Below are 22,971 nucleotides of genomic sequence, written 5' to 3'. Positions count from 1 at the left end.
ATGCTGCAACCAGGCCATGTTCAAACAGCACCGGGAATCGCTACGTTAGCAACTTCAGGGCAGTCCACACTACTATTAGGTTACAGTGATTGGCATATGGCACGACTACTGCTCGCATTCTCAGAACGCTTACATTTGCTTGGTTTGTTTAGTTCAGCGGCCTTGTTTGGGTGAACTTTGGTCATTTACAATGACTTTGCTTTGTCACTCCTTCATGCAGTTGTGTGTTGAGGTTCCTTGTGCACTTCACGTTTTAAAAAGTGGCTGAGACACTGTTGTCGCAATGAAGTCTTGAATCTGCTTTTCCTTGACAAATGCTTTCAAGAGCCGGTGATATTATCAGTGTTACTTGTTCAGAGACTAAATACTTGAGAACAACTTCTTTTTTTGTACAATAAAGCTGTGCAACACTTAAATACAGGAGCAAAGTTTAGTTAGTCAAGTTTGGTTCCTTGTTTATTTGAAACACCTGACAAATACATTGGGCATTGTGTAAGAGGGGCACTGTGATTGCAACATTGTATATAGATTAAAAATTATTTTAAAAAAAACATACTGTACATCTTATGTAAAACTTGAACTTGTATTGTATAACAAAAATTCGTAATGCATAAGTAATACATACCTAATACGCTTATAATACACTATATATAGGAATCTAAGTACGTTTTCAGACAGTTTGAGTGAAAATTGGCCAAGGGACATTTCTTTCTGAGCTTAATGTGAATGCAAATATTATGCAGATGATATGCTATCTATGAAATGGTGCCAGCGTTATTATCTTGCACATTTTCTCAACCTAACATGCCCAGTGGCCGTGGTGCAACGAAAATTGGGCAACGCTTGTAGCGCTTGCGTCTTTCAAATCAGCCTTGTCTCTTCGTGTTTTTTTTTTGCTGTTTTTTTTTTTCAGTTGAGTGTTCCTGTAGCATGTGCTGTAGGCAATTCGTGTCATACCAGTGCACTTTTGCATCCCACCATTGCGTAACAACTTAGGCAACCTTGGAGGGCATGGCAAACTTGCTACTTGTAGAGGCAAGCCTTGTCATGACCACTTGCCACGGCCATTTCCTCGAGCAGATGTCGGACATCTCCGGGCGTCAGCAAATCATCAGGCGATTCCCTTTCAGCAGCCTGTGGCGCCAAGCACTGTCACCTTGACAACCGTGGACATATCGTTGCAGGTTCTGGCTCAGCTCAAGGCCGAGAATGCCAAGCTCAAGGCTGAAAACCGTGCGCTGACTCGCGTCGTGTCGAACTTGTCCAAATGAGGAAGGTAAAAAAAATCCTGACCGCTCTCGTTGGTCACGCATCTTGGCAAGAGTTGGCGCCTGGCTTCTGATAAAACCTCTGACACTCGGCCTGCCATGCGCTGTGGAGTGGCGTGACTAGTTGCGGCTCGTGACGTTGCTTGTTTGCTGAAACGGCTCGGGGCTTTTGTGCAGCACGTAAAAGAAAACCCCGAGGCGTTGAGGGAACTAAGGGCAATTGCTCATTTCCTCTGCTTTAGGGTAAGCAATTGCCCTGAATTTTTTACCTTTGTAATTGACTTGTTGGCAGTAAGTCAAATACAAAAGCTTCATAACATTTCGATTTTAGCTCTGCAAAAGACGTACACAAGTGAGAGGCAAACAACAGACAAATAGAAAACAGTGCTTGTCTGTCATCTGTCTCTTGCGTATGTAAGTCTTATGTAGTGCTGAAATCGCCATGTTATGTAATCAACTCGCTCAACAATTTCTTATTAAATAAAAGCTGTAGTTACTGAATGGAGAATACAGACAGGTGATCAGGCAGTATTTTTCAGCAAATTTGAAGAGTGCAATTGAAGATAACAAAATCGAAAGTATTTGCAGCTGTACAATAGACGTGCAGCATTCGTGGAACAAATGCAGCTGGAAATAATTGGGAAGCTATTAAACCCGCTGTTTATATAAATGAACATCCGCTAAATACAATATCTGTCACAGATGTGGTGTCGGTCATGGAATTCTTTAATGCATATTTTGATCTTGAAAGAAATGTTTGCTTGTAAATTGATTCAAGTTCATAATTATTGAAGAGTTTGTAATGCGTATGAATTGCAACAGCCATAATAATAAAAATTTGCTATGTAAATCCATGCTTCGCTGCAAAGGTCATAGAAAGACGATAGTCTTCTGTCTGGAGGTGCTGCATGAGATATGCTGCCTTCTGGCAGTAACGTGAAGAAACGAAAAGTTTTTTAGAACGCAGAGCCACTGGTAGGTGGCAGCACCGAATCGTTCTAGTTAAAGCCCCACAATTTTTTAGTCAAGCATTGGAAGCACTCACTTTTTCGTTCATAGTGTCGCATTCTCAGCGCAGAATAATAAACACTTCGGTTTTTAGAATGACGCATCTATGCATTTTCTAAATAAAAAGACGCTGCCGGACTCTTACATATTTATGTTGCACTTGAAGTATGCATAATATTTGCTTTATGATTGACAGTGTTCACAAGTAGGAATGCAGCCACCAGCTCAAGATGAGTGGGCGTTGCACTAGGTGTTAAAATGAATCGTTCACAGGAAGGCAGACAGACCACAATTTCTGCATTCAAGTATCCTAATAAAGATTAAAGCTTTTAATAGCACATTCAGGGATGCTGTAAACTTTGAAGAAAAATGCTTGTGTAAATCTTGGCATGATGTTCATATTACCGAACATATATCCTATGCCCGGTGGCATAAGGTGGAGATAGGAGGACCAACACTTTTAACATGCATGGCGTTACTGTGTAACAAAAGCAATGAAAACAGTCCTAAAGCAGAAAATAGTGTTGCCCTGTAGTCTTAGCCTGATTGCAATGTTACCTGTTAATTTCATTGCACTGCAAAGCAAACATGATGGTCATTTTACCGTAAGGTTAAGTAGCGCAGCTTTTAACACGGACAAGAGAGATAAAAAGGACACGGCACTGGCTAGTAATGAGTGTCATGTCCTTCTTATCCCTCTTGTCCATGTTAAAAACTGCGCCACTTAACCTTACGGTAAAACGATCAACTAGCCCAGTTATCAACCTTATTGAAACATGATGATGTTGATCACAAACAGTTGTCCCAAGTGCAAGTACATTGTCAGTTATTGCACAAGATACATTGCCTATTTATCTGTTGGGTTGTGTGAATGTTCATTTACGACTCGTTTTTGTCGTAAAGGTTTTGAACGGTGTGATCACTAAGAGTGACAATTTTGTGGATATTTTGTTAATCCTTACACAGACATAAGGAAGCACCAAGTGTAACGTTTCATTTTTTACTAGCACAAAATCTTTTGGGAACTTTTGTAGGAGAGATGCATCTACAGTATTTTTCTGAGCTCGGTGTCTTTTTTATTGTTGGAAGAAAGTGTGATTTGATGAGGCCATTTTGATAACCTCCTTGTGTTTGCAATCAAGACATTACACACCTAACACTTCGGGTTTGTCATCGAGACATTGCACAACTCCTTTGTAGAAAACACTTTGTGTTTAGGTAACACCTTGTGCTGTCTTCAACATAATCTAACTGCTGTAACAATTTGGCTACACAGGGGAATAATTGGAAGGCCATTTGCGACAAGCTCATTATGTGCTATACTGCACTGCAGGTGTGGGCCGAGTATAACCATGTGCGAGTTGGCACAGGAGCACATGTTCCTGTTTGGTGTTGTAATGCCCCACTTAAGTGGTCATCTTTTTTAAAAAATAGTCATAGGTCTCCTCTTTAGCAAGCAAATTGATAACGTATACCATTAGTGTTTGTATAAGAGAGTTATGTCATCTTTCATTTTTTTTCTAAACCCTTAGTTTGTTGCAGAGTTCCTGTTTTTTTTTTTTTTTTTGCCTCTATATAGTTGTGTGTGCCTTGCCTACCAGATCACAAATGAGCAAATGGAACCAGTGTTATGTTTGTTGTAGGTTTACTTTAGTTGTCCATGTAGGCTGATACTTTCTCGCTGTATTGGACACTTTTTCCGAAATTTACATGGTTGCTTTATGTGATCATCGCAAGGTAGACATGAAGCCACAGACTAGCTTTCATATTAGTCATGAGGCTTGCAGGTCTTGAGCAATAAGAGGTTGTGGCAAGTTAGTAGGTCAGTCATAATTTTTGACAGTATGCATTGCGGGGTCTCGAATTGGCGAGCGAGCGCCACGCCACGCTCTTGGAGTGAACGGACACAGCAGATGTGGTTGGTACAAACCAAAGAACAATACACATTTGCTTAACTAATTTAAAACGACGATATTGTTTACCGAATCGATACATCAATTGTAGTTAACACGCTAGGGCATCCTTACACAATAACACGACAAGCACACATGACTAACACACCCAAGGCGACGTCGCCAACACTTGACTTACCACGAGGGCTCCCGGCGCGCAGGCCTGCGGTGCCACGTGCCGAGGACCCATGCTAAAGGCAACCGTTCGCGGCAACCACCACGTGCAGAAGTCTCTCAACTCTCGTCCACCACCAAGGCTTGCTTTCCACCAGGGGTCACCGCTGGCGCTACACCATGATGATGATGACGATAGTTGTGGCCAACTCTCGCGAACACAACGCCACCTATCGCCTGGTGGTTGTCACCCGAAATGCGACTTTTGGGTGAGACACATGCGCCACGTAGCGCAAGCAAACTTACAGGGGTGTCAGCACCTCCACCTTCGCAACAGCGACGTTGCTGTCGGCGCGACGAACCGTCACTAGCGCTGACACGTCTGCCGATTGCGACCAGCACTCACGAGGGCACCGGACTGCAGGCAGTTGCCCAGGTCCCAGGCATCTCCATCGCCCGACCTCCCGACTGCATTCCTGGCCAACGGCGCTGACGATGCGCAGAAGACAGCTAGCCATGAATTACATCCCACCCTCTGCATGCATTCCATAACACTCGAAAGAACAATGGAGCAGGCCTAGGGTAGGAAGCCTCGGGCTTTTCGCCCATGTGGTACGATGGTCAGTACTGCTAGACATCGGCGGCGGCCGAAACGCCCATCAAAATAAAACAAAAATCGCTTTTTGCTAACTCGTGCATCGCAAGATGAAATAAAAAGTGAAGGAAGCAGAGTGCGACAGGCGGCTGCGCAGAGCCTTAGGCCTAATGAGTCGCTCGGCAACAACCAGCATCCACCCAGCCTAGGCGCAGAAGAGGTAGCCACGAGGAAGCATCCACTCTGTGGGGTGGCCCTATCGCTCACCGCACGCGGCAGCTTACCGAGCGATTGGAGTCCACCGTCCCGGGCGGTGTAGCGACGCCACGTCGTCGAGCCGCAATGCAAGACAGCAACGACACCCGACTACCTGAGCCCAAAAAAGATAGAAGCTATTTACAGAAAATCGGACTACCCACGAGGCTTCCATACTCACTTGCTTCGGGCCTGGCCTACAAACCACGTGCTGTAAGCCTTGCTCACCCCAGGGTGCAGGCCGCATGGCTCTCATCCCAACTGAACGTCACAAATATCCATCTCCTCGCTCTCAACAAAGCACACCGCCGATGCTAGCAATGAGAAGTCCCCTCTAGGTCTACTGTACCCCGAAGCTTGTACCCAACCGCGAAAACTGTCGTCGAACGCTAGAAGATCCCCACGTTGTGCGCCAGTGTGGGGTCTCGCAACGGCGAGCGAGCGCCACGCCACGCTCTTGGAGTGAACGGACACAGCAGACGCGGTCGGTGCAAACCAAGTAACAACACACATTTAACTACTTTTGATTGACGATATCGTCTGTGAATTGATACATCAATTGTAATTAACCCGCTAAGACATCCACACACAATATTAACATACACTCCATAACAAACATAATAACATGACACACAGTAACATGACACACCCAAGGAGGCGCCGCCAACGCTTTACTTACCACGAGGGCCCGCGGTGCCACGCACCGAGGACCCATGCTAGAGGCAACCGTTCGCGGCAACCACCATGCGCAGAAGAGTCGTACTCTCGCCCACCACCAAGGCTTGCTGTCCACCAGGGTTCATTGCCGGCGCTACACCATGATGATGATGATGATAGTGGTGGCCAACTCTCGCGAACACAACGCCACCGATCGCCTGGTGGTTGTTATTCGAAATGCAGCTTTTGGGCGATACATGTGTGCCACGTAGCCCAAACAACCTTATAGGGGGCATCAGCACCCTCACAGCATCATACGCAGACTGCACAGTACATGAGAAAAATATATAGTTCAGCACTTGGGTCTTTTGCCTATGCTCACATGCTGTGTATGCACACTGCCTTAAGTTATCTTATGCCGTAGTATGTTTAATGTGTTGTGTTCCTAATTAATCTACGATTGCAGTGTTTACTAATTTTCAGCAACATTACTTGATCTTAATTAATGATTGCTTTCTTATTTGGAGTCGACACATGCATTTCATGCTGTACTTGGTGTACACTACTGCACCTCGTAGATTTTTACTTTCATTCTTCCCCCAGAATACTGCAGTGTGGTATGTCTTGAATCATGCACGTTTTAACAGCATGTGTAGATTCACCCGTGTGTGCAAGAATACTCACATAGCATCATATGTATGCAGTGAATACGAGCCTGTCTGGAGTGTAACATTATGTGAGTGACCCTGTCTCTGCACATCTTGAGAGGTCACTTGTCAAACCTGTTTGTGCAGCGACAACATATCTGCTTATCCTTTTCACAGAAAATTCTGGTACGAGTATTTTGCTTGTGATAGCGAACAGCTTGAAGAATGTTCTCCTTACTGGGGTGTTGTGTTTTCATTGATTGTGGGTTTTATTTTTGTATTGGTTGAACAAATACTGAGAAATCGGTGTTGGGATGCAACGAATGTGCTTTTTACTGGCTTGCTTAAATGAATGCTGTTGGGTACTGAAATCCTGTGGCATCGCTTCAACATTGGTACAAATATGTGTTGCATTTGAGGTTATTTATTCAATCATACGAGTTGCGAAACTCCCCATAGGCTCCCATATATCAAAATCCGGACATGTCGTTGGCCCAGATGGCGGGAGTGTGCATATTGTCGTGCCACTTGTTGATCAGCGCACCAACCATTAAACGCATTATTTCATGTTTTGCATTGTTGCTCCCAGGCGGCGCGGCAGTCTGCTAATTCCCGCAGTCTGCAAATTGCGTGTCCAGCTTTTAGATCGCAGTTTCGCAACTGGTATGATGTAATAACTCAGACTGTAAGGGCTTGGCCACATATCTTCTTTACACCTGCGTACCTGCATGAAGAGCCCGAAGTTCAAATGTGAAATGGCTTTGGGTTCATGTGAGCTTTAGTATTTGCCATGAGCATGAGCATTTCGCGGTGTACAAAATTTACGGCTGGCCAGCCATTCATAACTGCTGAGCCCTAATTGCATTCATCCATGTGAGATTACTGGAAAGTTTAATTATTCATTCTCATAGCTTCATGTAGCTTTCATACTAGAATTTCACATGAGACATCCTTTGAGCGTCATGTACAGGAAACATAGAGTGGGACTGCACACAAACCTTCCTGCGATTTATTTTATGGTAATACCAGCTAACTGCTTGTGGAATTTAAGTTGTACTTGTTGCAGACTGTTATATGTGATCGAGCTGCAAGTAAGCATAATGCATTCTTCTGTTTCTTCATTCACCAATGGATTTAATAAGCATAACTTCTGCCAATATTTTGTGAGCTTGAGGCTTTCTGTTCATACTCTTATGCAGTTCTCGCACTAGTGATTTCTATTTGCCTCACTTTAGCATGTGTACTTGCAGCAAATAGCAGATGTAAGACTAGTATTTCTATGTCAAATTCTTGTGTGAAAGTTTTGTTGGTTATGATTATTACTTTCAAAGGGCGTTACTGTTCGCACTTTATTTGTACCCGGATGTGCTATAGGCGTAAAATTGAACCCGAGCACCAGGCAGCATTAGAAACGGTATAGTGCGCGTGGCGTAGTTACTACAACTGACAGGCATGCAGCACTCCTATTTCCCAGCCCAGTGCACGTCTAGAGTGATGACTGATGTCTACAGTGGTGACCATAATCAGTTTTTATTTCATTTGTCACTGATGGTACATTCTCAGTTGTGTGGTTCATGTTAGCCCGAATGATCGCTCTCAACCCAAATTTATCTGCTGCCAAAACACTCGCAGAAACATGTGGTTCCCGAGCCAAACAATAGTTAAAGCATGCGCATAAGTTTCTGAAAGAAAAAGGCTGATGAATAATGGCTCTAAAATTTATCGGGAAACATCACAAGCGAGTGGTCGAAAAAAAGGCTTACAGGTCTCTGGCAAGTTGTGGCGTAATGTTTAAATAAAGTATAGCGTACTTTATGGCAAAAAACTGCAGTTAAATTCAATAACTGTACACTTAGTCATGCAAGATTTCTGCAGGAGATATATTCAATTACCTTTTTAATTTCCATTCAGTAATCTGTTGACAGCAAGCATTCCTAAGTATTTAAAAATATTTTGAAATTTGTGTTGAAGCATCCCATTTCCAGCGTCTATCATTAACACAGTAGTGCCTTATACAAAGTGATTGTGTGTAGTGAAATCTTTCACCCAGAAGTAAGACATTACAAGTTTAGGTAACAAGAACATTTAATTTGCCATTATCTCAGTGTTCATTACATCTTTGTGGCCTCTAGTGCTTAGAAATTGTAGGGAGCTGATAGTGGCCGGGAGCGACTGCAGCCAGGGACGAGTTGTAGCTGAGGGCCAGACTGATCGCGATGCTGAGCGTATTTTTGCAAAGCATCATTTCCCCATGAGATTCATATTACCGCATCTTTCTTTTTTATGCCTTCCAGCAATCTGAACAGCTGCGAGCTGAAAACGCCCGGCTTCGTGAGGAGAATGGTGCCCTGATACGCGTCATCAGCAAGCTGTCCAAGTAGCCCCCTTCCCTTAGCCATCTTTTCCTCTCCCACTCTTCGTCGGGAGCTGTGCGTCCTTCTGCAAGAACTATCTCGTCTTCCCTTGTCCATCGAATCGTGGCTACGCCGCTGTTGTGAACGAAAGTGGAATGCTCAGTGCTTGTTTGTTCTTCACCAGTCGCCATTGTTTTTGTAGTTAGCCCACTGCTTCGTTGTCGATTTGGCCTCTGCTCTCAAACCGGCTTGCCAAGCGACTCCGTCTTGAAATGAAACAGTCAACGGCTTCAACAACTTGCCTGTGTAGATAATCAAGCTATAGGTGCACTCACTGGAAAAGTTTTGTGCCCCCTGGTGGTTAGTCCTGTCCCCAAACAGTAATCGCCTGTCTAGCGCACCTTTTCCCTCTTCAAAGTTGCAACATGCCTGCATCTCTAGAGTCTTGAATAATGTGCTCTTAGCAGTGCGGCATGTTGTGTACGACATGAAAGTCGTACGCAAAGAATGTTGAAGAAAAGTGCCCACTTAAGAGGAACAAGGTTTTGCGGACAAGCCAAGCACCATAGGCTGTAAAATGTCGTTGGTATATATATCTTGTACAGAGGCTGAATTGACAGCAGTGCCCCAGGAATGTTGAGACGTGCCTGAAATGTGCTTTCTTTTTAGTGTGCTGTGGCGTGTGGAACCTAAGTGAGGCTTTGGATGTTTTTGTCGGTGCATCGGCTCTTAACTTATGACCTGCTTGGTGTTCAAGCATCTAATCCCTCCTGCAAGCAGTGTTGGCAGAATATAGCAGCTTTTAAACTTGTCCAAGTGAGAGTTTAGTGTTTTTAGCTGATGGGTTAATGTACTGCATTTGTGAAGGTATTTTTAATGGTTAGTTGGGAATCCTAAGGGGTGAATTTTAATGTTTTTTTGGGGTGAGGGGCACTGAATTTTGGGTTAGCAAACTAATTTTGCTATAATAGTATATCATAATTATTTTGCGATTGATTGTATTACATTGAACATTGAAAGAAACCCAATTAGTAAAATGATGAATAGCATACCCGAGCAAGTATAATTAGGTCGAATTTCTGCTGCCTCAAGTGCCACGTTCGTTGAAACACCACATTGGAAGACTCAGAATAGCTCCAGTTTTCTAGCGAACTGTTGTATTGGTAGACTAAACATAATCACTATCGGCAAGGTTGTAAAATCCTGCAGGCCTGACACCATGGAAACTATGAGGTAACATCAAAATGCACACCTTGCAGTCGCTATTTCAAGGCTAGCAGGCAAGCTGGTAAACACTAAAAGCATCCCTGTGAACTCAATGTTTCAAAACACCACCTATTAAAAAGTCTTCAAGATGACTTTCCAAAGCCAATAATGATAACGACACGAGACGGTCCAAAATAAACCAGAACAAACAGCATTCACACAATTCAGCTGGTAAAGCAAATGAAGTTCTATGCCTAGTGTGAAGCATAGACCAGCTTATAAATGTCGCATATTTTTGTGTAGTATTTTTTAATGACATGCAGGGAGAAAATTTTATTTTTTAAAAGTGAAATATTAGCATCTGTAATATCAAGCAGTTAGAAGATAGTAGGCTAGCACTAGTTACTCAGTTGCTTAGACAAGAGCACGATTAATAGTGTGGTTATAATGTTTTAGTGACTAATTGTTTGCTAAACCACTTTTCTTGGCTCTCTCGAGTTCATCTTTGTGAAAGTTCACTGTATAGCAGATGCTATAGTGGAACCTGGTTGTGCAGTTATAATTGTGAGGTTGTCTCGCAGCTAAACGAACGATTCATGAACACGGTCATTTTAACAGTGGGAAAACATAATTAGTTAAGAGTACATGTGAACAGTCTTTGACACTACTTCCCTAGATTTGACTTTTCAGTATCACATAAGGTATCTTGCTCAATTCAGTCTGTTTTGAGTGAAACAATTTGCACTAAATGTGGCAGCACTGCCTGTGAGGGGAATTAGCTGTTTGTTTGTCTGACCACTGCTGGACGGATACTGTGAGGATTGTATGCGTGCACCCATTAGAATGCGTTATGGTGCTCTTTGTCACGCTCGGCTGCCTCTTGTCATTTTAGGTTGAAAACTGCTATAATGTTTGTAACAAATGAACCCAGCACTGGCCGGTAGGAACAAATAGAAAGCCCTGTGATAACCGACGCGAGATTGCAGTTCTGTTCGGCACCGACGTCGGTCAAGCATTCGAAATGGCATCCTGCATCCAAGCCTCGGCAGCAAGGAGGGGCATGTTGATCGTTGCATGTGAGATAATGTGCACATTGAGTCCTAGCAGTAGTTCAATGTCTTAGTTGAATGGCTGGAGATTGTCACAATAGCTTTTTATCCCTCCCCCCTTCCCCCCCCCCCCCCCTGTATGCCTGCATTTCTCGACTGCTGTAGAGTAATCTCGTTTTTTTTTTAACGTGGATTGATGTCTCACGACAGTTTCGGGTACCATGAACAAGGGCTGAACAGCCAATGCGTGGACCAGACTGGTCACAAACGTGCTTATGGGACCGCAGCTTGCCAGCTGCAACTTTGTAGAAAAGATGAGAGCCCTCACTGCAAAGGTGTCATGATATGAGTGAATTAGCCAGAGAAGTTTCATTGCTAGGACTGTGCGTGGTCATTACTGCGAGAGACCCGTTTCACGTGGCGATAGAAAAGTGCGTGCACTTGTGATGCCTCAATTGCGGAGATATGAGACACCTGTCTCCATGGGGAACAGATCTTTGCAGCACCCTGATCTTGTTGAGAGAGTGCGGAAGCTCCTTCCTTTTTTCTTTTTTCCATGCGCAGAGCATTGAACGAAGCACAGTTTATGAGATTTTTTTGATAGCCACAACCCTTTGTTTCTTCCTTACTTTTGGTCTAGTCTGATGTACATGGGTTGCTTGTACTGTTGCTCATCTGTAGCCCAACAGCTTTCATCCTTTAGGGGCATATGCTTGCTTTTTTAGCTGTTGCAAGACAAACCTTGCTTATTAGTAGGCCAATGTCAAGCAGATTGAGAACTGCAATGGTGGCGCAATGATGGTCTTGCCTGTCATTGGCTCTTATTTTGTCCATCTGGGAGAGTGAAGTTCAAATCACAAGCGTGGCAGTGTGTTTAAGTTACACTGGTAAATTTTATGATGTTTTATGCTTAAGTGCAGTCATGTGTAGTAGAGTTCAAACCAGGCCGCCACCCTTTCGTCAGCTCTTTTTCTGTGGGCTTGCATTTTGTCAATTCAAACTTTTGTCGGGTTTGAGGTCACTATTGAATGATTACCACGCTCTTTTGTCTTTTTTGATCCTACGTGATAAAGTGTGTCACTTTGCAGCGTTGCACTTCCAAAGCTGTCAATTAATTTGAAAAATTGGTTATTTTCATTCTTATGCTCCTTGTAACTTTTTGATTTCTCTCGAAGTTGTGCTGCATTCCAGTTGACTAGTTTTACAAAGTGGGGCTGTCAGATTTGTGTCTTTACTTTTTTGCTGCTGTATGCTCACCAAGCTTCGCTGATTTTTACGGCACGAGCTACTTTAAACTACTTTTTCTTTGATGGAATAGTTGTCAAACACAATAATCTTGCTTCGAACTAAAGCATTTAATTTGTTTAGCTTCATTTGCACGAGAACATGCTTGTGCACCTTTAGGCAATTTGGTCGCCCAAATATTTTGTTTTTCAAGGTTCGTTAGTGAGAGTATTTATAGCAGGAGGCTTAGGAAGCAGTAATGAAGCTTTTTGTTGTCTCAAAAAGAAAATGAGAAGCCCAACTTTAAAGCTTTACTATGTTCCAGTAGAATGTGGAATCATCTTGGCACTCCCGTTCTTGCTGCTGTTGTATGATCAATGTGGGCTTACCACATGCCATATAACTATATTATGGAGAAATAGTTGGTGCAGAAATTTAAGGTCATGCATGAGTTGTCAATGAATTACCGTTACGTGGTCTTTGTTTTCGCCACACTTGCTTATTGGGACAACTTGGCCACATTGCCGGACACCTAAACTGTGAACGAGAAACTATGTTGTCGTGAACAACCATTTGCAACCTGTAAGACCCATTCCCCCCCCCCCAGTGCCATGAAATCTTTGTTCCTAAACGAGCTGTTATAGAGAACAGCTTAGACGATATCAACAACCTTTCCCTTCCATCATGTCTTGGGCCTGTTGCTTCATTTGTGCAAAACTTGATGTCATGCTCTTTTAGAAGAAACGTGTACGAAAGTGCTACGCAGTTGTGTGTCACTTTGTTTCAAGTGCCCACATCTGTTGGGTGACTGCCACGAACAAAACGCCACCCTTGGCAAGATTATTAAATCACAGGCCATCCAACCTTACACATGTGTGCTCTTTCTCTCCATTCTGTACATATCCTTCCTGCCTGGCCAGCATTTCAGTATCTCGCACGTTGCATCAAGTCGCGTCGCGCTGCGCACTATGGTGCCTTGGACTTTACAGAGCCGGTGGGGTGTTATAGCCCATTTTTACTTAAAGATGTCTTTTTCGTATGATGCGTAACTTGACCGCAGAAGTCTCGCAAAACTCATAGTACAATGAAAGTGTCGTATTTTATGAAAAAGTCACGATTATGGTAGTTGATGAAGCTGCTTCTTTTTTATAGTGCATTCACCGGCTGGTGACTGCCTGCTGCGTTGTTGTTTGTTTTGATTGCAAAGAATATATGTGTATGTGTGCACGTGTGATGCTGCGGTTTGTTAAACTGGCTAAGCGCCGCCAAGGTAAGATGTGGAAAATCGCAGACTTCCGCATTCTAGAACGGGACAGTAAAGCACTTTTCCAATGTGCACGTTAATATATTTATTTATGAAGCGCCTGCACACGTGGACTGCAGTGTTTTACCCATGCTGTGTTTTTCTTTCAGTTTATTATCCCACCTGCCCCCTTCTCCCATTCCCTCTTGCTTTATATATTCCTTGGACAGAACGATCTTTGCTGTGCCTGTGTTGTACGAAGTGTTTTACTGAAGTCGTGGGCACTCATTCTTGCGAAGGAATTTGTCGCCTCTCAGATGAGTGTTTGTAATAAAAAGTTTTTTTTTTCTGAATAGTGTTTTCGACTGGGTTATTGCCAGATGCTCCGGTGTGCTACATCGTGTAAACCATGTCGGTAGGTTGGAAAGCAGGGGTAACTGGTATTGTTGCATAGTTAACCCCTTAACCATTTTGACATTGTGAGATGCTTTCTTTTTAATGTCGAGTTGTTTAAGTGGTTCAGTTGAGTTACATGGTGAGCATTACTACAGCAGGAGGTTTCAAAGTATAAGAGACTGTCAGGACACCTAGGATTACATGAATTTGATAACAAAAATACAGTGAAACCCGAGCGCAGGTATGTGCGACAAAAATTCGGTAAATCCTACTACCAACCTCTAGTTCACTGAAAGCGAGGTAGTTGGTCAAAACTCCACGACCTGCCACTGGTCCATCGAAATGTTGCAAAATAGATAATGAGTCAAAAGACTCGTGCTACTAATATCTAAAGCGGCTCTCTGCACCTATCATTAAAATTCCGTGCATTTATGTTCCTTCTATCACTTCTCTGGCGCTGTTCATGGCGCATCCCTTGTCGTACATCGTCACAGGGGAGTGGCAAATCATTTTTTTTATTTAAGGTGGTACCCACTAAACAGGTAGCTGCGTTACTCGCAGTGGCCGTCTCAAGTTTGATGACGTTTGCCGCTAGGGGCAAAAATGAGCCCCCCCTCTGGCTCTGCCACAGAGGCGCACGTTCCGTGTTCCCAACTTCATAAGAAACTCGCAGCAAGGGAATCGGTGGCGTTATGCAGAATCCAAACAAACACATACACGAACTTACACAGGCTGCATGTATTCTACCCCACAGCATACAAAGATATATATGTCTGTGGTGTGGGGCCACACCAACTTTGTTTCACATCATGTGGAAGTGTACGCATCACAATGAAGAACACCACAACATGAACAACGCAGAGGAACAATGGGAGGCACTGCTGTCCAGCTCGGCCATTGTTGATCAGCGCTGGCATGTCCAATGGGTAGAGATGATGGCTAGGGCCAGCGGAGCCCTGGAATAGGGGCCCGACCATTTGGAATGCTCCGCGTTATGCGCAAATAAAGTTTTCTCTCTCTCTCCCATATTGCGCGTGCCCGGGCCAGTCTCAATCAACATAGCTCTTCTTATCTGCTAGGCTGTGCGTTTTAGCGCTGCAGTCACACTCGAAAACTCGACGGCATGATGCAAATTCAGCGGATTTCTGCGAAAGAGAATACAACTTTTTTTTTGGTGCGTGAAATCCGTGCATTAGTTACCCTTCAAAATAGCGAATTGTTGGGCTAGTTAGTTTGAAATTTGTCATAGAATAGCAAAGGCTTCGGAGGAAAAGCAGACTACTTGGAAGAATGACGCTAAACTTGCAACTGAGTTTGGTTCGAGAAGTGTCTCGCCACGACAACAAATGCGCAGGCGCAGTCGCATAACAAAGGCGTTAACTATCGTAACATGAAGGAGGTACGTTTAATAAGTGTGTTAGCTAAACTGCCTCTTTCAAAGCCATGCACCGAAGGTGCACTGATGCACGCTTCTGCAGCAGTCTCAATCTCTTTCGCCTCTACAATATCTATCTCACGCCTACCCTTTGCCATACCCATTGTATAAAGTACATTCTATAGAGTTAATATACAGACTCTAGAGGGAAAGCTTTCCATAGGGTCCATGCATTAAAACCTATAACCACTGCGTGCCGCCATGATAGAACGATACACAGGTTTCGGGTGATGTACGCACTCGCCACTGCATAACCCCTGTGATTTTTTTTTCTCTTTTGTGGATCTCTCTTGTATCGCAGAAAGAGACTGTCATACAAATTCTAGTTGTTCGCTCATGGCAACAAAAAGCACGGACGACGAGGCGCAAACAAGCTGGGGAAATGCCGCACGGACCCGCGCTGTATGTTGATGCGGTACAACTTACAATGATGGTGGCGTCATCTACTAAAGAAAACTGAAAACGCTTTTTTTTTTTTCGTGCGCAGCAATTTACATAAATGATCATTGTATTTTTCGTAAAAGTAACTGATATAAAGATCACACAATTTAGGTTTTATATTATATGTGAACACGCTTACCATTTATGCTACGAGAATTTGACTGTTTTGAACTGATATATTTAGCGCTTCTTCAAGCATTGTAATGACAAGAATCATAGTGCCTAGAAACCATAGAGGAAGTTTTTGCCTTCCTCCATGCTAGAAACAGTATATTTCTAGACACTGTACAACAACTACAATGCTCCTGTTCCAAGATAGCAGTGTTGCGGTGGTTATCGCCTTTCCGGCCCAGCTTTCCCTCTAGACTCTGTATATTAACTCTATCGTGCATTGTATCAGCATGTACTGCAATGCGCAGGAAGATGCGCCCAATCATTCAGAGCATTCACCGTATAATCTCTATCAGTTAAGCACTGCTCTCTTAGTGGCGCTACAGGCGTAGGGTAACTATCCTATTCCTTTAGCGTCATCAAGGAAGCAGTGCCTAATATCGAAACATTAAAATGCAGAGTCAAATTATGCCCTATAGAGGCAGCAAAAGGCGCTAATATATTAGAATAACGCGCCCGAGGAATAAATTATGACAATATTTTCTGTGCACGGCTGGATTTTGAGCTGGGCCCACTCGCTCCAACAGCGAATCTCTTCACAGCAGGACTACACATTTTTTTTCATAATGCGTTGAAATATCTCGATCAAATCTGGTCCTTAATTTTAATAGAATTGCACTATTGAGTTGCATTGACACTCATGCATAAAATAAGTATATCTGAATGATGTGAATGCGTTGTACCCGTGATTCAAAACAAATGTAAAACGACATAGCCTATTTATAGGAAGCCCTCGTTCACTTACGTCGTGGTGGTATATAAGCCTTGCTTAGGAGAAAGATAATGGCGATATGGGTAATCGTATGCATTAAAAAAAACTGAAAAGTCATATGCTATACATGTGTTCCGCCATGCACATAGGAGGATGGAGGGGGGCTTCTCAAATTACTGAACGTTAGAAGACAACAGTCCAACTTGCGAACATGTATTTATTGAGAAAACTGTGACCTACGCGCCCATAAAACGCTACGAAAAGTATTCCTTGGTCAATTCGTAAAGGAGGTCTTGCTCATCTACTCCGTACAACACGAGATGTGACCCAGCATGCTCTCGTACCTCACGCTGTTTTACTAACTGTAAGCACCCAAAAAAGCAACTGTCTTTGCTATTCTGGTCTATCTCAACGGTTGCACGCTTACTTTATTTGCCCCTGCGTTCGAGTGAAGCGACACGTGGTGCGCTACCCCATCGTCATTTCAACCAGAAATCGAAGTCCGAAAAGCGCGATTGCCACACTCCTCCGTTCGAGACGTCCGGAATCATGAGGGAGTGTCGTTTTCACAACCATCGATATAGTTCGCTTCTGTGTATGCTGCGCTTCAGGGTAGAACATTGACGTGCGTGGACGTTGACGAATGCAGAGATAGCATCGACTAATCTGGTTACTTCAAATCGAAACTAAAGGTCCGAAGAGCGCAACCATTGTACGAGTCTTCGAATATGTCCAAAATGAATGAGTATTGCAATGCATCGATCTGGTTTGATTCGTGATTCTTCGGATCGCACCTGGCACTATAGCACACGTGGTGTACAAGTGGACGAATGCAGATATAACACCACTGACGTCATTCTGGTAGTCTGCTATAGCAAACGCGCTCTTAGGTTGCTCAATTTGGGCGGCATCGGTAATCTTGGTAAAAATTCGCTACTCCGCAAACAATACTATATCGGTTCATTATGGAAGAAGTGAGGCGCGGTACATAACATGGACAGGAGGAGAGAACAACTCAAGCGTTACGTACCAACCCCCACCTCTTTCATATTGAACTGTTACCAACTAGCCCATATGGCTGTTTCACTACAATACTATTTCGGCTGCTTCTTGGATATCTCAAAGCGGGCATAATATGTTCGTACGATACGTTTTCAATTCATTTTCACTCGTCTGAACACTTGTCGTATAGTATTAAAATGTAAATATGTTGATTTTTAGAATTCATAAATCTAATTATTTCAGGATTCCTGCCGCCATAAAAAGGTGATTATGAAGGCAGGGAGGAAAAATCGCATTTCCAGAATTTCTGATAACTTTCGAGAACATTGACTAGCATACTGTAAGCACTTGTAAAGACAGCACTGTGAATACGGTTATCATGAGCGAATCAGTGTTTTTCACTTTGCTGTATCTTTCTTGTTTCTTAATTGTAGAAAATAGTGTACACAGGAAGAAATATTAACAAATCGTCATCCCAACAATATAGCAGTGCCTTCAGCTTGAAGAGGTATGGTGCAGTAACCTTCCGAAAAATCGGATATACAGTTTTCCCACCCAAAAACCCACTGCAATATGAAAAACAAATTTACGGAAGCTCGGCTTCGAGTGGATGTTCTGAATGGTTTAAAATATGCGCCAAAGTGCGCTGCGCGCCCTGGCATTTAAAAATGTGAAAAGACACTCGAAGAATGGTATGCTTATGGTTTTTTTTTTTTTGCAGTACGCTTTCTTATGGTGCGTTTTTATTGAGTTTTGTGGGTAGTACAAGTAACCATGCATACTAATACATGAGCGGTTGTCGAAAACACTTTTATGACAGAGCTACCTCTAGTGTTGCTTTTGTAGTATGTTTTGTCTGCTTTTTGTTCTCATCATCTCGATTGCTGTTGCCTCTGCCTCGCTGCCACGCTTTTCAAACGCGTTGCTTTCCCAAAAGATGGCATGATCACCCCGCAAATTGAGCAGAAAGAGAACATTAGGTGTTCGCTTCCCCAGCAAAAAAAGCACCAAGAGATCGCCACGGTGGAGCGCCAGCTGAAAGAAACATGGTTAAATAATCGGTGATGAAAACTTCGATGTAGAAGGCGCAAGTATGACTGGCTACCGTGTAATCGACTTGGATCTTCTCCGCCGCTTCTTTCAAGATATATTGTTTTGTGTAAACAGTGCAACAAGGGTAAAATATATTTATTTATTTATTTATTTTATTTATTCATCTATAGATTACCGCGGGCAAAAATCCAAGCAGGGTGAACATACATGAAACACACTAAATAACAGAATGAAACAAGGTTGCAAAGCGTTTTTTACACAATTTCTTTGCATATAAGACAGAGGGGTTATGACTTTAAAAAAGGTAACAATTGAACAACAAGGTGATAATACAGTTTTAAGGAAATCATGGAAGAATAGTATTTACACAAATGGTCAAGGGCGTTGAGGAAATGCTTCGGTTAGTTTATTCCAATCATCTATTGTTTGTGGGAAGGAGGAGTACCGAAAAGTATCAGTCCTTGCGAAGATTAGCGTTAGGGAACGAGGATAGTGGTGCCGAGGGGGTCTGCTTAACAAGGGGGATACGTATGCTGCGGTGTCTAAGGATAGCCTGTGGTTTACTATGTCTGAAAGAAACTGTTGCCGACTTTTTTTCTTCGAATTTGTAATAGTTCTATGCCATGATGTGATTTGAACGAAGCTACGACAGGCGGAGTGGTTTCGCATCCTTCATAAGCGCCAATTATTGCAGTACAATGCTGTCAACCTATTTGAAGTTAACCGAAGGTTAGTTTATGAACTCTGCACCTATACTTCCATAAACTACCAAATCAAAACTACGGACTTGGCCCAAAGGAACCATCTTCGTGGTATAAACCACAGCATTATTCAAGGAAGTCATGACACTTACTGCCACAAAAATAGCATTCCTGAAGCTGTAATGATCATCATGAAGCCGATGTTCAAGGCGTTGAGTGATCCAAAACTTTTTAGCAAATCTCTTCATGAAAAAAAACAAAAACAAAAACACCAATAAGTCGCTTAAACAACTCATCTGGTGTCGCTGCCCTATAATACATTTGTCATTGCTGACACACTGAACACGAGTCAGTTGCTCACAAACGAAACAAAAGCAGCCTAAAGTTTTTTGTTGTTTTTTTCAAGAGCTTGAAATGGTTTCACTACATGAGATATTCAGTTATAATACAAGATGCCTCTAGAAAACATTGTTCATCATTTTGTCGTATGATTTGGTTGTCTTATTATTTTAACTTTGGAAGCTTATTACATGGTCAATAAAGTTGTTACCAACAATAAAGTTGTTACCAACCAGCCAACCTATTACAAAGGTGAAAAACATTCCATATTACTGCCAAAAGAAGGGTGGCTTCCCTGCTACGCATTGAATCGGTGCCGTGCTCTGCTCATAGACGGTTGTCCTCCTCCTCCACACTCTCCACCACACATGGCGGCAGCCACGGAGTGGCGGCAGCTGTCGGCTCCACCGAAAACGCGCCTAAGGGCGGCGCTAGGGAAAAGTGAGCCATATTTTCTCTGCCTAGGATTGCCGCGATGCGCAATATCTCCGCTAGGTTGATATTTGGCACGACGATCGGAGCCACTGCCCGCTAGCCTGGCGCAGACGGCAGCTGTTCGCACTTTTTGCAGTGTATACATAGCATGCGCTGTTGTAGCGAAATTCTGATCGCTTTCTTCAAGTGCTTCACAACATCTGCGACGTTCCACTTGGTTCACTTCATTTTGTGTGTCCTTATAGTACTAAATGGCGTCAACCAAGAAACAAACAAAAAAAAAAACCGCTGCAGACTTGTGCCAGTGTGCAACTCAGGACTCAAATCATGCGCGGAAAAGGTGTCCCTTTATTATGCGCTGGCATGCAAAAACAGGTTTTCAATACGGGAGCGGGCCATACCAAGGGTTGACAAAGCTCTCCAGAAGAATTCCGTCGTCTGCGAAAAAAAAAAAAACATTTCAACGCTACGTAAATATATTGATCTTATTTAAGTGGAGCAAATACTTTTGTGTACTTGTGTGAAACGTGTCTGCAGCATGCCAGTGAAGTCGCCCCACATTGTGGCGCTTTTAAACACTCGATCATTGTTTTCAGACTAACACAAGTATTTGCGCAAACATTATTTCTTATTTAGCTTTTATATTCATTCTGCGAAAATTTCTGCATATTGTGGGAGGTCAGGCAGTCTGAATGAAGCGCGATATGCCTAGCTTAAGAGATGGTGCAATACCCACCACACTCCCAAGCCCGGCTAATTAAATTTCAAAAATCTTACCTAAAGAACAAAAGAGACGAAATGCTTCTGCATCTAACTTTGTACTCGCAAAGAGGTGTCACGAAGTGCCCGTCACGTTGGAGGAGTGCGTGTCTGACTCGATGTACACTGTGGATCTTCCAAGTGGAGGCGACGACCCAGCGGAACATTTTATTTATAAGCTTCAATTACCACCCGCGCATTAGTCACTACAGACATTTCAGAACCAAAGCTCTGTGTCGTAACATACTGCCCAGTTTCTCAGTGGCCAAACACCAACTGTTTTGTTTTTGTTTTCACAAGGTTGCCGTGTGTGAGGTACACAGAAACACCATTTCAGTTACTTGCAAACTTTTTTCTGGCTGGCTAACTACACAGTAAGCATGAAATTCAATTTGAAAAACAAGTCCAGCATTTTCTCTAACACTCAGATAGCCTATATGTGTGTTGTGGCATTGGGAAGGACAAGACCCATCAGATGTGTCCAAACTTTATAGTGATCGCTTGTTTACTAGAGCATGCAATAGCTCTTCTGGCACTGTGTCGAAAGGTATGTGATGCTTCACGACCCAAAAAAGGTTCTTTCAATTGCCTCATCAGACATCTCGAACGCTGTGATTGTTGGAATGGTTGCATTGCTAGCTTGTGGGCACGTTCCTATGTTTTTATTTGTTTAGGGACATCACATGCAGCTCAAAAGTGCTCCTTCTGTAAGAGAGTAACAAAATTGCTACTTATGTGCTTGCATCGAGTGAGGCATCAGGTACTACGGTCTCTCACAAAATCTGCAGAAAAAAGACTAAAATGTGCTTCGAAAAAGAATCAAATGCACTGTGTATGTGCCACCATGAAAAAGTTACACCAAGAACACCAGTAGTACTCTGTGGTTCAAGAGACTGGCTTTGAAAAAAAAAGCTCTTAAATGATATTTTATAGTACACTTACAATGTAGCTATTTAACCTTTTTTGTTTTATTTAAATCATGCAGGTTCCAAAAAAAAAAACCGCATCACCGTGCGAGCCTGTTTTAAGGCTTCAAAGCGGTGTTCCATGCAATGGTACAAGTATGATAAAAAGTGGCTCTTAGAATGCATCATTTTAAGGATGAAAATCCCGCGCTTATATCAGCATCTAAGGTGTCACAAAATCCTTGCCGTGCCAAGTGGTGTATGCCAGCAGAAATATACGAATAAGGTCGAATGTTCGCAAGAGGAAATGTTTGCGTGTATTCATCATCATCATCATCATCATCATCATCACCATCATCAGCCTAACTACGTCCACTGCAGGACAAAGGCCTCTCCCATGTTCCGCCAGTTAACCCGGTCCTGTGCTTGCCGCTGCCAATTTATACCCGCAAACTTCTTAATCTCATCTGCCCACCTAACCCTCTGTCTCCCCCTAACTCGCTTGCCTTGCGTGTATTGCCTGTACTTATATAATTCTGTTTTATTTTATTTTTGTTTGCTTCAAAGCTGACCTGTACTTTCTCTATACACGTTGTATTAGACTGGTCACTAGCCACTTAAGGCTATCAGTCCACATGCTGTTTGTATTTTTATTCTTTTCATAAAAGAATAAAGTTACTTGATTGATTGATTTATTGATTGAATGTTTGTATCCACTGCATCGTACCATGCGCACGCGGGTGCATTGCCAAGAAGAAAGCTGGCAGCGCCTCCGACAACAGCGCCACGCTGCGGTATCGCGAATGGGGGACAGCTTGGAGCGGCCGGTTTTCGCACCCTAGCGGTGCAAACGCACTCCCTCTTTCAGTTCGCTCCCCTATTTTTTTTCTCTCTGCCTCTCTTTTTTGTCTAACAGAGGAGAAAGAGAACACGAGAGAGAGAGAGAAACGCACCTCCTCTCAGCTTGCGGCAGCCGGTGCTTCGCCGTGCGCTGCTTCGCCCGGCGCCTCTGCCGCCGCAGCACAACGTTCATTCGCGACGTGGGCACGG

General features: G+C 43.2%; 1 protein-coding gene across 4 annotated transcripts in view; it reads left to right on the top strand.

Moving 5' to 3' along the window:
* Mbs (Myosin binding subunit) overlaps positions 1-9,188 on the top strand; it is a 91,524-nt gene extending 82,336 nt beyond the window's left edge. For 2 of the 4 annotated variants that reach the window (XM_075871004.1, XM_037416205.2), the window contains 2 exons: positions 1,185-1,276; positions 8,791-8,928. In XM_075871004.1, the coding sequence (XP_075727119.1) occupies positions 1,185-1,271 (87 nt within the window). In that variant the 3' untranslated portion in view covers positions 1,272-1,276; positions 8,791-8,928. Of the gene's footprint in view, positions 1-1,184; positions 1,277-8,790 lie in introns of all 4 variants that reach the window. The other 2 variants (XM_075871003.1, XM_075871002.1) reach the window with 1 other exon arrangement.
* Positions 9,189-22,971: the final 13,783 nt, after the last annotated feature.

Source organism: Rhipicephalus microplus, chromosome 8 (assembly GCF_043290135.1).
Source record: "Rhipicephalus microplus isolate Deutch F79 chromosome 8, USDA_Rmic, whole genome shotgun sequence".
Lineage (NCBI taxonomy): Eukaryota > Metazoa > Arthropoda > Arachnida > Ixodida > Ixodidae > Rhipicephalus > Rhipicephalus microplus.
Note: the sequence above shows the minus strand (reverse complement) of the source record. Positions and strands in the feature narration are given on the sequence as shown.